Source organism: Mixophyes fleayi, chromosome 2 (genome assembly GCF_038048845.1).
Source record: "Mixophyes fleayi isolate aMixFle1 chromosome 2, aMixFle1.hap1, whole genome shotgun sequence".
Lineage (NCBI taxonomy): Eukaryota > Metazoa > Chordata > Amphibia > Anura > Limnodynastidae > Mixophyes > Mixophyes fleayi.
In genome coordinates, this window is record NC_134403.1 from 340,073,506 (window position 1) to 340,088,409 (window position 14,904).

The 14,904-nt window shown below is 37.5% G+C and overlaps 1 protein-coding gene across 2 annotated transcripts in view; it reads right to left on the minus strand.

Annotated features, from left to right (window-relative positions):
• EPHA3 (EPH receptor A3) overlaps positions 1-14,904 on the minus strand; it is a 293,753-nt gene that overhangs the window by 68,028 nt on the left and 210,821 nt on the right. The window contains exons 7-8 of one of the 2 annotated variants that reach the window (XM_075197046.1): positions 12,691-12,850; positions 7,710-7,812 (exon numbers count right to left, since the gene is read on the minus strand). In XM_075197046.1, coding sequence (XP_075053147.1) covers positions 7,710-7,812; positions 12,691-12,850 — 263 coding nt within the window. Of the gene's footprint in view, positions 1-7,709; positions 7,813-12,690; positions 12,854-14,904 lie in introns of both variants that reach the window. The other variant, XM_075197045.1, reaches the window with a different exon arrangement.

A 14,904-nucleotide genomic window follows, 5' to 3' on the forward strand; every position in this document is an offset into this window, starting at 1 on the left:
AGTCATATATGGAACTTACTACAGATCCAACAACTGATTTCATTTCAGCTTTAAGAACCATTCTTACTAAAGCGTTACATAACAACACCATAACCAAACAGGAATACCAATACTTACTGGTCTCAAATCCAACTATCCCCATCTTCTACCACCTCCCTAAGATACATAAAAACTTAGAGAAACCACCAGGGAGGCCAATCGTGGCGGGTATAGACTCCCTCACTGCACATACTTCAGAGTATGTAGATATATTTCTCAAAAAATATGTCATCCAACTAGACTCATATCTCAAAGACACTACAAGTGTCTTGAATATATTCAAGGACTTCAAATGGAACCCGAAGTATAGGTGGCTCACTATAGATGTACAATCTCTGTATACATGTATAGAACACGAAACGGGTATAAGAGCATGCAAAACATTTTTAGACGCAGACCCTACTCTGACCCTTGAACATAAGAACCTTATTTGTGACCTTATACTGTTTACTTTAACACATAACTACTTCAAATTTTTAAATACATATTACATCCAGACCTGCGGGACTGCGATGGGCACTATTTTCGCGCCGAGTTTCGCGAATTTAGTTATGGGATGTTGGGAGACAGAATCAGTTTTGAGTTCTAACCCCTTTTCTAACAACATCAAAATATATAAAAGATATATCGATGATATTTTAATAGTATGGGAAGGTGATGAGTTGTCAATCAACAATTTTTTATCATACATTAGTATAAATGAGTATAATCTCAAGTTTACTGCAAACCACCATATAAAGCAGATCGAATTTCTGGATTTGGTATTATCATGTATAGATACCAAGGTAGAAACTAAAAATTACATTAAAACTGTAGATACCAACAGTTATCTTCACTACAAAAGCGGGCATGTAAAAAGGTGGAAAGACAATATTCCCTATTCACAATTCCACAGGATCAAAAGAAATTGCAGTAACGAACTTCAATGCCAAGAACAACTCTCCATATATGCTGACAGATTTAGAAACCGAGGGTACCCTGATTCACTTATTAACAAGGCTAACGACAAAATCTCACAGGTAGAAAGAACCGAGCTACTAAAATACAAGAACAAGACCGATAAGATAGATAAAATCCCATTTATTACGAATTACAATGGTGAAGAAAAGAGAATCCAGACTTGTATTACCAAACATTGGGGCATCCTCAAAATGGATCCTGTATTAAAAGACATCCTACCAGAAAAACCTGATATCATCTTCAGAAAAAATAAAAACCTCAAAGATATCCTAGCGCCCAGTATGTTAAGAGAAAATCAAGCCACCAACACAACAACCTTTCCTGCTCCCACAGGGTTTCACAAATGCAACCATTGTAATGTCTGTCAATTTGCACACAAAGACCGAAAGATTTTCTATAATCATGACAATAGTAAGAAATTTAATATTAAGAATTATATGAATTGCGTCACAACATCTGTGATATACCTATTGGAATGTACTTGTGGTTTGAAATATATAGGCAAAACAAAACGGCCTCTCAAACTTAGAATACAAGAGCATATACGCAATATAAAAAACAAAGTACAAAGCCATTCAGTATCCAGACATTTTCTAACAAAACATGACTCAGATCCACGATTCATCTCATTCAAAGCTATCGAACATGTCCAATTGGGACCACGTGGTGGAGACATTCAAGGCAAACTTTCTAAACGGGAAATGTTCTGGATTTTCCAGTTAAACACATTGAGCCCCTCTGGGCTAAATGAAGGCTATGAGATAGCACCTTTTTTATAATTTTTTATAATTTTATTGGACCTATACTATATAAGTTCTTAATCTATTGTATTGATATGTTTCTTAACGACTGATATTTTTTTATATACATGTTATGAATTATCATACGGAAATATCTGTGGTTGCTTCATATTATATGCCTGTATGCCTATAAACCATTGTTAATTATTTTTATTATACATCCTTTTATATATATATATATATATATATATATATATATATATTTATTTATTACTATTTTATTAGCTGATTTTATGTATGTGTATCTACTGATTATACCTTCTGCCTGAAAATATTGTGTTTACCTTATGTATTTTATTTTACAATACCACACAGCTATGCCTGTCTGGGTACAAGATATTCTGCAGAATATCTATTTTTTTAAGATTTGTAAGCATGCTTTGTTTAGTACTTTGAGGAATATTTCCTAGCCGTACTGGACTTTTTGATATTTTTATTTTCCACATTTATATGCATATACTATGGGCTATACACCAGGAGTTCTCTACTATAGCTCACTCCATAGCCCTGACTCAATATGGCCACCGCTATTCATTTCAGTATCACATGTTGATCTGTGATAATTTACTAGTACTCCACTGTTATATATCTTGCCCCATTCCAAGATGGCCACCGCCAGCAATTACAATAGTTCTATTTAGCCCATACAGTCTCTGGGGCTTTAACCTTCAACACTCTATGCCCCTACTACTTCTGAGTCCTATAAGGCTCAATACCTGTTTGCAACAGGCAATACACATCCCTTTCATACAGATAGTGATAGCGCTGAACCGGAAGTGCGTTCTGCGCATGCGCGAAAATCGCGCTGTACTGCGCATGCGCAAAATGGCGCCCGCCATCGCTATTTAAGACAGCAATAAGTGCTGTTTTAAAATACTCCTCCTGACGAAGTCTATACGACGAAACGCGTTGAGGCTGTTCTACATACACTATTCCTGGTATACATAAGGCTGGACTGTCTACCTGATCCCTGAAAAGTTACCCCATTGAGAACTTCTGTGTGGAGCCCATTGGTGTTTACTTCTTATACATCCCAGTGATCTATATCGTGTAGCAGTATCCTATGTCCACAGGATTAACAGATAAGCTTTTAAACCTTTTATATATTGTGAGTGTATTTTATTATGCTACATGCTGAATAAATTATTGCACATAAGTACTACACTATATGGCTTTTTCCTCTCTTAACACACCGTATGAGTGGAGTTTGTGAGCAGTGACTGTGCTGTGGCTGATGTTCCAGTTACCATATACCTACATAAGATATCTACACGTCTGTTCCTGACCTCTTGAAGCTGACTGGAGCTCATTGCCAAGAACCTCTGATACAGATAAGCTGTTTATTTATATCTTTTTGGTACGTTGCCACCTATCACTTGCTACTGATTGTCACGGATACATCTGAAACGTTGTTTTCTGCTTTCTTCTGTCTGCATTTCGGCATATGATCAGGAATATGAACATTGGTTTATACTGTTTACACCAGCCTGACATGTTGAACACTCTGTATTTATATTTCTGTATACAGTAATACTGACTGTCTGGACGCTCTGTACCAGTTAGCACTACTAGATTTGGCGCCATCATCCCTCTTTCTATATTTACAATATATATATATATATATATATATATATATAAAACCTTAAATAACTAAATACAGCCAGAATCTTCAACTTATACCATTAATCCAGGCAATGTGGACCAGGTAAATGTTAAACGCATAGGCATAACTTATACGTTTAAGGTACTGAGAGCGTAAAAGCATTTAGGGGACCCTTAGCACTATTCTGCAAAGTGATAGTACTGTAAAAATCATTCCTGACAAATTTCTCCCCTCAAACGTAACTATGTTTTTCTGTTATGACAATATGTTCGCTTTAACTTCCTTATTATACAGCACTGCTTAAAAAGTTGGCTCTTGATAAGTAAAGAATAATGATATTATTTCTAATAGTTGTCCTCATGGATTGATAATATTATCTATAGGCTAGTAAGAGGATGGACGGACCTTAAAGTATATAATTGGCGCAGTGAGCAAACAACTATTCCTTTCCCCATACTTGACAATACATGGGAATATACTTGGCATAATAAAGACTCCTGCCTTTGCAGTGAGCCACTCTTGGAAGCAACTCCAGCAGAGAACCTGATACGTCTGGTGAGCAGATCTAGATTTCAAGAGGGCTGGATGGTAATCAGAGCAGATGCCCCACATGTTGTTGTAACCAAACTGAAAAGAGCGGTTGAGTGGATGGCAAGAACCCTTCTTTGTAAGCCTTCCTGAGAACACTTAGGTGTTGGTGCACTTTAAATGCTCAGGACAGGTAGCTAGCAAATCTTCTCTCTGCAGTACACGCAAAGTCCCTGGGCCCTACTTTGATTTGTTTCATTGGATGTGAGTGAAATCCAGCTACCTTAGTTGTGGTGGGAGTCCTACATACATGAGAAGCAGATGTTCTTTCTTGGTTTCTCTCTTTCAAGAGTTTGTGAATTAAAGTAACAAGATGCACAGCATACTCCAGAGGTTTAAGAGTCACATAACGGACTAAGACCCTTTTCAATCACATCAGAAAGACATGTTCTGCATTGATGGCGAAGGGCCTCATCATTCCACCGAGACAGAAATGTCCACTGGTGGAATCTTGAAGAATAATCCTCAGCAAGTTGGCTCCCCTGATGTAGAGCACATAGAGAAACAACAGCCCATTCTATCTCTATCCTCACACAGTGTGGTTCAGGCATAGGCTGCTGAGGTTTCGCCAGTTTGCTTAGCAAATCAAGTGTAGCAACAGGTTCCAGTTAAGGCTTCGGAAGCAGAGCATGGGGAGTAGCATGATGGGCTTGTTCCTGCGTGGTTATGTAAGCGGTTTATATTGAGCTAGATGACGGAGGAGTGAATCTTGGTCCACAAGAACTGGAAATCCAGCCTCTATGTTGGCGTGATTATAATGTTGCACAACACTCTTGGAAGCAACTCCAGCAGAGTAACTAATCTCACTGGGGAGCTGACTGCTGAGTGGTTCTAGTTTTCAGGACGTCTGGATTGCAAACAGGTCGGAACAGTCCTAAAGGTTGTCTCAAACAAATCCAAAAGCATAAGTGTAGTCAGAAGAATAACTGTGATCATTGCAGGGAGCAAGAAACCATTGTTAATGGCAAACAAATCACTAAGGAACATCATACCCACATGTGATAGAACATAAGCTATAACTGAGTAGTTAGAAGACCACACTTGTGTTTTAATTTGAGGGCCTATACCTTTGTAGTATTGACCTTTACAGCTGGAAGGCCTGCCAAGCAGGAAAAATCTCTTCCTATCACTGTAATTGGGGGCTATACATATAGTACCAGAGTGGGTGCAGAATCCTGCATGCAGAGTCAATGGGGAAACAGAGAAGTGCACATACTAATGACCCAAAGTGCACACTAATGCCACAGGAGTCAAGACAGAGGATAGAGTCCTATGTATTACATGGAACCAGTGAAATGGGTAATAATGCTTCCATTTCTAAATGATAGCTGATTGGCCTTATCTATAGATCACAGTATCAATATAAATTCTGTAAATCAGAATTTTTCATTCCTGCTAATGCAAAACTATCCCTTCTGGATGTTGCTGATTTTTGAAACAGATTGTAAGGATGCAAGTAAATCAGACTACATTTTGGTGACTCATCGTCCAAAAATGGTCCCTTCCCCCAAATAGTGGACATTATGTACTACTGTCCAATCCAAGGAAGTGTGTGAAATGCTGAACAGAAAAGGGTCAGGCAAACTCATAATCCATGCACAGGCAAGAGTCTTTGCAGTGGAAACACAGTGATAAACAAGCCAGACATATGGAAAAAGTCTGGAGCAACAATGGTTCACTATTAAATATCAGTCAGTGAGCAAAATGCAATATGTCACAAGGAGAGAAAGTGCTGGAATTAAATAGCCAGCCAGTTCTCTGACCAACTGGGCACATGAGGAATACAGGTACATGTGATAATTAGTCAGATTTTGTAAAGGTCTCAGAAGAAATAGATAGCAGGTCTGTGGCAGAGGTTACTGCCTATGAATTGGGAGAATTTGATTCAGTACCGATCTAATCATCTTATTACCTCTTACTTCTGTGGAAGGTTTCAGTCAGTACAAATCTATAGGGTTCTTTCCTAGGACCAACACGAATTGAATAAAGTCAATTTGCGGAAACAGGCAATGACCACTAATGTGAATGTGAAAACTGATTTTGAATACGACTTTCCCCATTATCTATCCAGGATGCAGGAGACATAATGAGATATGATCTCATATTTTCTCCCCATCTATAAGGGACGATGTAATGTCCATTCACGCTATGCGATTGCCTCTTGAGAAAAAGAAAATCAGCAGCAGAGAATTTATAACAAGCAATACAAAACCCAAAATAGCAATCTAAGTTGCCATTACTGGAAGGAGTAGATCAAAGACCAAAAGACCTTAAAATCTAAAATGTTGCATTAATCTACAGGAAAACACGTGTGCGTTGGGCTTGACAAATTTGAAGTATGAGAGCTTGACCAATTTAATGGAAACACAAGGGAAACGTCAGGTCCATGTGGTTATGAAATCTAATCCCGCAGCGCTTGAAAAGACACTTGCATAGCATAGTTTACACATAATCATCGAGCACAACCCACGGTTCTCATAAGTGCCTAAGATGTCACACCTGGCTTTAATAGAAATAACACAGTGCATGAGATAGTAAACTTAATCAGGCGTACACAGGTCAAATCCCAGGCAATCTTATTTAATAAGGTGTGAAATATAGCTGCAGAAAATAGCAAACAGTTGACAAAGTACAAAAAAATAACACGGACATTAGGTTAACAGGAAGAAAATTTTACAATAACATATGAAATAAAACAAATCAACAAAGTTTTTTTTTTTTTTATTGTACTTGCTGCCTGATGGCTAAACATATACATAGCAACAGGTCTGCAACTTAAATTGATGCTGCAGATGTCGCTATCAGTGCGTACGTCAATGGAGGGGGGAATTAAAATGAAAGAATAAATAAAATAAACATAAAAACATAGATATAAGTCCAGTTGACCTCTATGCAAGAGCCTTGCATAGCATATAAATACCAATTACTTGATATCTTTATATTATTTTTAATATTAAGTGTAATAAATGTGATAAATAGTCTGATGTATATAACTGCTAAGATGATTGCACAGAAAATGGGTGGTATGTTGCTATTCTTTTTAAAATAAAGGAAATGATCTGTCCTCATTGTCTATTTTAATGATATGTAGGCGAATAAAAAATATATTTAAAAATACATTAAATCTGTTTTATTTATCAATGGATCGACAAGTTTGTGAATGTCAATACATTCGAAAGAGATGGTAAAGTCTATTAATAATTCGACCAGAGTTGGCAAACTATTTCATCCAATCACAGTAAAGCCGATTAAAGTGGTATGTAATGTACAATACAGCGCAATTAAGCGTAAAGTGTTATGGGACAGAAGTCTCCACTTATTTTTGCTCACATCTCTATGACGTGCGAACCAAAATAAGCAAAGATATTAATTCCGACCATCCCACTACGGAACCTCGCTCGTGGCTCCGACGCGGCTTCACATTCAATTGAATCTGCTGCTAACAATCCTAATGCCTATGCACGGAGAGTTCTTTCTGCTCACTTAAATCAAGATTATAATGTGCATGAAGCAATTACCCATTTTTTTTTATTAACATTCTGATTAAAAATAATTAGATGAAAAAAAAACCCAATCAGATTGTTACGTGTATGGTCAAATTCTATCTTCGCGTGATTGCGCAGAGAAGCAATTGTTTGCTCGGAGCAAAGAAAAACTAACGTGTGTGGGACCAACCTCCATACTTACAAAAATTGTCTTAAGAAGATAAAAAGACCAACCTTCCAATCAGGATGTATACCACCACTGTGAGCAGGATAATTACTATGGCCGCTGAGATGCCAATCATTACAACTTGGCTGTTCTCGCTGGAAATGGAGAAAGCTGGAACAGTAAGAGAATAAAAGAAGTGTTAGTTCATGAGAAGTTACACATGACTGACTCTTCCATACAAAGGAAGATAAAAAGCATCAAAATCCTGTTACCAGAATTACAGGCTGCAACATTCTTAAATGAAAACATTCTTTCAAAATAAAATCCCACACATCAATCTGTTATGCATTGCCTTTAACCAGGCCTGGTCAATCGGGGCCCTCCAGCTGTTCTGGATCTAAAATTTGAGATAACTTGACCTCCTCTTATCCAAACTTTTCTTATTTTAGAATCCAGCTATACTTTTCCCAACCTATACTGGTATACATGTGACAGGTAACAGCTAAAGGACAGATATATTAACATATATTTTTGGAGGTTAGTACACACAGAAAACCACATACAACCTTCTCAGTATTTTTTTTTTTCCCCAGGAAGATTAAATATTAAATGAGTGACTTTTTTTTTTCTCCATAAGATAACACCTAAATTAACTGGCAAAGGACACGAGTGTATAAGCAAATTGCAATTCAAATCCCTAATAAAAGGTCTTATATTAACCTAAACGATCCAACAGATGTATGTCCAGATGTATAGAGACGGGTGTGGAGTACACTATACACAATAGACACATCACACACGACTGACAGTGTAAAGGCGCTGACTCAGAACTTGTTCTGAGATTTGATCATAGAGACAGAGGGCTGCTCTAAAATGTAAAAATGTAAAAAATCCTGGTAAACCCCATGAAGCAGACCTGACCTATAAAAACCTCTTCAGCATTTTTGTCTGCTGTCTTTTTATACTCATTTAATTAAATATAGATAGTGCTAAAAACAGACTTGTGAATAAGTTGCAACAGAGTCATTAACATTTTCAATAAGCAATGTCTGCTGATATATTATTACAGACTGGTGTCCTCTTCATTTAAGATGCTTAATGAATCAGGCCCTAGGGCCTGATTCATTAAGGATCTTAACTTAAGAAACTTCTTATTTCAGTCTCCTGGACAAAACAATGTTACAATGCAAGGGGTGCAAATTAGTATTCTGTTTTGCACATAAGTTAAATACTGACTGTTTATTCATGTAGCACACAAATATCAACTTTAAATTTCAGTGTACAAATAAGCTATCAAGTATGTGTGTGCTACATGAAAAAACAGTCAGTATTTAACTTATGTGCACAACAGAATACTAATTTGCACCCCTTGCATTGTAACATGGTTTTGTCCAGGAGACTGAAATAAGAAGTTTCTTAAGTTAAGATCCTTAATGAATCAGGCCCTAGAATGTTATTGGTTGTTATGGGCAACACCTCCACTTATCCTTTATAGAAGGTTTGATAAATCTATCCTCATCCTATAAGGTGTGACCTTTCTATTCTGAATACTAATTGCTTAAGGGCGTCTGCTTTTTGTATAAAAAAATGGAAACAAAAAACCAATAAATAGAGAAAAATTATGCTATAGTTTTTTCAATGAATGTGGGGGACGATGGACAGCATTTTAGGGTCCCATCTGGCTACGAGGACGCCAGCTGGACAACTTGGTTGAGAACGCAGTAATTACAAGCAGCATTGGGCTAATGGACACCTTTGGTTTCCTGAAAACAGAAGTGGCTGGGATGATTTACAATATTCCCTGCCCACAGTAGTACACCAGGCAGACTGGCTGGAATTCACACCAGTGTACAAGAAACAGTGTTGATGTTGAACGGAGTGATGGTTGGCTGAGTTAATTAGGTATTAAAAAAATAATACAGTGTTGATGTCTCTTTAAATCACAAAAAGCTGGACACATTTTTCAATAAATACAAAACCAGATCTAGCTATTGGCAACTAAACTTAAAGAAAAAATAATGTAAAAGCTAACCAAAACCGCTAAACTTAGTTTACTGCCACCCCAATTAATTTTTAAACATTATTTTTGCTCTAGGTCCGCTTGCCAAACCCTTACTCCGTTGTTGTGTTACAGTTCATAGTTAAATACTGTTATCCTAGTAACAAAAAAGTTTGCATTAAATTTTTATTTACAGCAACTACCAATTTAGCACTGTGAAAGAACAAGCGTATAATTGACTATAATTCACATGTAAGAACACATGTGAAAATTAGAGCAGGAGACCGATACAAAATAGTTCTAACAATGTGACTGTGGGTGGCATATTGTATTTCACTTATAATGTATGTTTACACGAGTTTGTGTTAGGGCATACTTTTACACCCATTTACAGCTGGATCTTTTCAACACTTGTGTAAGGAAAGGAGCACTCAGATAGTTAACAAATGATGAATACTACAGGCCTTTTGGAAAAACCGGCACTGAAACAGGTTTTTTTGTATATCTTAATGGATACTATATCACATTTTCATCATTCTCATTTTCACATTTTATCTTTCATTGTAGCAATTAAAGTTATTTAATCAAATATTCTGGCTATGGCTATAACAGCCTAGCGATATGACTTCCTGCTATGCAATCCACAGTATACACAGCTCACAAGAAAAATGTTCTATAAAGATCATACTTGCCAACATTTCATTTTTTTTTCCTGGGAGCTGCTAGTAGGAGGTAGGCATGTAGGGGGCGGGGCCCCGAAAATCGTGTCATTTTAGCCCCAATTCCCGGTGAATCGCGGCGTTTGAACCGTATTCTGCCAACTTCTGGGCAGATCAGGGAGATTGCCACACTCTCTCGGGAGTCCGGGAGACTCACGCAAAATGCGGGAGTCTCCCGGACGTTCCGGGAGAGTTGGCAAGTATGATAAAGATTTGTCCTGCCATAACACATTTAGCATTTCTTAATGCAGTCCCCATATATCAATATGGGGACTGCGAAGTTCTGCAATTTATTAAGCTTCTTCGCGCTGGAGTGGGGACTGCACTGGGGCCCCCAGAACAGTCCAGCATGATAAATTATAGCAGTTACTTCATTATGCGTGGCTGCAGGTTGGTTTATTTTATCTGATTCCCTATGGGCAGCATGGTGGCTTAGTGGTTAGCACTTCTGCCTCACAGCACTGGGGTCATGAGTTCAATTCCTGACCATGGCCTTATGTGTGTAGTTTGTATGTTCTCCCCGTGTTTGCGTGGGTTTCCTCCCACACTCCAAAAATATACTAGGTTAATTGGCTGTTATTGAAATTGTGTGTGTATGTTAGGGAATTTAGACTGTAAGCTCCAATGGGGCAGGGACTGATGTGAGTGAGTTCTCTGTACAGCGCTGCAGAATTAGTGGTGCTATATAAATAGATGATGATGATGATGATGATTCCCTCCATGGATACACTGTTCATAACACAGAGGAGGGAAGAAAGATAGATTCTTACAATAAGCATCAACATTTTGCTATGAATTAGAAAAAAAAATAGTAAATGTCTCCTTTAAAGTAACGGAATTGTATGGGAAGTTTTTCCTTGCCTTTTATCATGTCAAATTTTCACATCTATCTTTTTCTTTTTTTGACCTTTTTTTATTAAATGTTTCAAATCAGCCTGTCTCGTTTAGATGTTGACACATGCTTGTTGAAAAACACTTAGAATTTATCGTGTATGATTTTAGTTTTTACTATACTCAGATGTAATGGACTGTTAAGATGTATATGACAATAAAATGATATAAAACAAAAACACACTATAGGGATAAACAGTAGGGTATAAAACTGCACCTGTATGTCTACAAAACATCGCTGAGCAGTCTGTGAATCTTCCACACCAGGTAAGTTATGACCTTTAAGTGATCAGTACATGCTGTATATCTCTGTTTTTGCTATTATAATTAAAAAGCTTAATAACAGAATATCACATTAAAATTGAAATATAGTATTATTAAAACTGCTCCTAATATGTAATAAACATTTGTACAAAAAACCCTATTTATCACTTCTACTTCATTTTCTTTAAGACATTACACTAAGAATAATATACAATAGTGACTATTTGAATTTTTACATACGGTGGGATAGTTCTTTCTTTGATGTTAGTATGACAAAGTAGGTAGTATAGCTGGACTGATAGAGAACCATCAGTTGAAGAAATGGGAGACGAGTAGTTAGCACTATTCCAGTTCCTGGAACAATCACTGCTGTGTGTAAGTATGTAAGTGTCCAAGTAACTCACTCTAATTCCTGGAACACTCACTGCTATATGTAAGTATGTAAGTGTTCAAGTAACCCACACCAATTCCTGGAACACTCACTGCTATATGTAAGTATGTAAGTGTTCAAGTAACACACTCCAATTCCTGGAACACTCACTGCTGTGTGTAAGTATGAAAGTGTCCAAGTAACCCAAACCAATTCCTGGAACACTCACTGCTGTGTGTAAGTATGTAAGTGTTCAAGTAACTCACTCCAGCTCCTGGAACACTCACTGCTGTGTGTAAGTATGTAAGTGTTCAAGTAACCCACTCCAATTCCTGGAACACTCACTGCTATGTGTAAGTATGTAAGTGTTCAAGTAACTCACTCCAGCTCCTGGAACACTCTCTGCTGAGTGTAAGTATGTAAGTGTTCAAATAACCCACTCCAATTCCTAGAACACTCTCTGCTGTGTGTGCTGCACTAATTGAGAAACTTATTTGCATTCTTGTTCTTAAAGAGTTCTTATAACGTTCCTTATATTTTTCCGCTGTCTTAATGAGGCTGCTTCTACTCTAGCTCCCATACAATACCCAGTCTCAACACCGTGGCATTGTCTTTATTGGTGTACTCTACATTGTGGTCTGCCACGTCTCTCTCTCTCTCATGCACTGGCTGGGGTCTAAATATAGCAGTGGAAGAGATCATTGCTTTCTGCAAGAAAAAGTCTATGTGAACAGAACACAGACTGAAAAAATACAGCAAAATATAATTTATGGAGGTTGTGGTGTACAGAACATAGGGATACGTACAGTCAGGGCTTGTCTCAAACTCAAACTTTCGACTGTTTGATCCATATCCAGCTGCAGTCCTGGCACGAATTTGGAAAATATAAGTGGTATCAGGCTTGAGACCGGTGATAGTCACGTTGGTGCCTCTGGCTCTCAGGATGGTGTAACTAGTTTCCTGTTCCTGCTTTTGGAAACAAATATTATTGTTAAAATCAATGCAAACAACAGTGTCACTATACACAGTGGAGGTGAACATTTTGTGGGTTGAACCGATAGTCATTAGAATGTAGCCAATCAATTCACTAGGAAGGAATTCCCTTTATGCTTCATGCCCCAATGTTGTCACTAATTTCTTAGTGATTGACATTATAGGTTGTATATTGGTTCAGCCTCCAGAGTGTGCAGGCAGTATGTACACTTAAACGCACTGTCATAAATAAATGATGTGCTATTCTTTAGCTTACGTTTTTATCTTGAATTCTTACATGTTCAGTTATGGTTTTCAGCTGCTTGCTACGTCCGGACATTTAACATTTGAAACATATTATTGTAACGCTGATACCATTGTTTGAAGTTTAAAATATTCAGTAATTAGTATAAGCCATCCGATAATTCACTTTTAAAGCAGTAAAAACTTTTGCGATGTTTAAATTTAAAAGATCAACTGAAATTCTGCTGATGTTTGAACAGTCCATAAATCCTTCGCTTTCTGGAAATCATATGTTAATGTAGACCAATGATACATGATAGTACTTAAGGATCTCACATGCTGCTCTCCCTGGTTTAATCTATAGATAAGCATTGTGGATTTTAAAGGCAGCATCAAACCATCTCCTGCTACCATCGTAGTCCATTATATCACAAGTTTCAGAGCAATACATTAACATAACATAAGCAGCAGCTTAATTCAGGATTTACTGGTAATATTTGTCAATGAGTTAGGAAACATCAACATCCTGTTGGAAAAACAGGCGTAGAGGTCGATTTACTAAAATTTCTAAAAAGAAAAAGTGGAGGTGTTGCCCATAGTAATTAATCAGAGCCTAACTATCATTTTCTAGAATGTACTAGATAAATTATAGGTAGAATGTGATTGGATGCTTTGGGCAACACCTTCACTTTTTTTTTTAATAAGTTTTTGTAAATCTACCCATAAGACTTATTTCCAAAAGCACAAATGAGCAGTGAAAAATATTTTTTGTACATGAGTACTTTTGCATAGATGCGCATACACATATACAAGCATAGATGTGCATTCTATGATAACCATGCCTGCAGGGGTGCAAAAGTTTAGCTCTATGGGCAAACTTTTGCACGCCCCGCAAGTGAACAAGTTACAGTAATTCTTATGTTACAGAAATGTGATGGATTCCATGATAAAATGTTTGGGTAGGGCACTCAAATGTTCTGATTTTCCCAGGAAGCCATATTCCTTGCCAACGGAAGTCTTATTCGACGTTCTTATTTTTCCCAGACTTCAGACTTTTGCTGTATCTACAACAGTTGTGGGCAACAGGCGGTCTACCCACCACATTTGGCCATCAAATCTCACCTGTGACACTCCTGACTGACAGTATTTTCCTTTTGCCATAAAAAGGTGAACCCATGCCAACAACAAGGAAGGCCGATCCATCCAACTCCTCCAATCATAGGGCATTATGGAGAGCAAAGCAAAAAAAGTAGTAACTTTGCTCCTGGACAAACCATGTTAGTGGTGCAAATTAGTTTATTATTTTGCACATAAGGAAAATACTGGCTGTTTCTTCATGTAGCACACAAATACTTGTTAGCTTTACTTATAAACTGAAATTTAAAGTTGATCTAGGACATGCCCTACCGCAACTATAAATCTGTCCCCACATTTTACAGTTACCTCCCCCTCCAATGGAACATGGTTTTGCCAAGGTTCAAAGTTACTCCATTTTTATGCTTTGCTCTCCTTAAAGCCCTATGATCGGAGGAATTGAACAGATTGGAGACCTTCCTTGTTGTGAAAAAAGGGAAAATACTGTCAGTCAGGAGGGCCAAAGGTGAGATTTGAGGGAAAAATGTGGCAGGTAGACCTCCTGTTGCCCACCATTGATGTAGATTTAGCAGAAGTCTGAAGGAAAAATAAGAGCTACGAATAAGACTTCTGTTGGCAAAGAACGTGACTTCCTGGGAAAATCAGAACATGTGAGTACCCTACCCAAACATTTTATCACGGAATCCATCATATTTCAGTAACATAAGAAC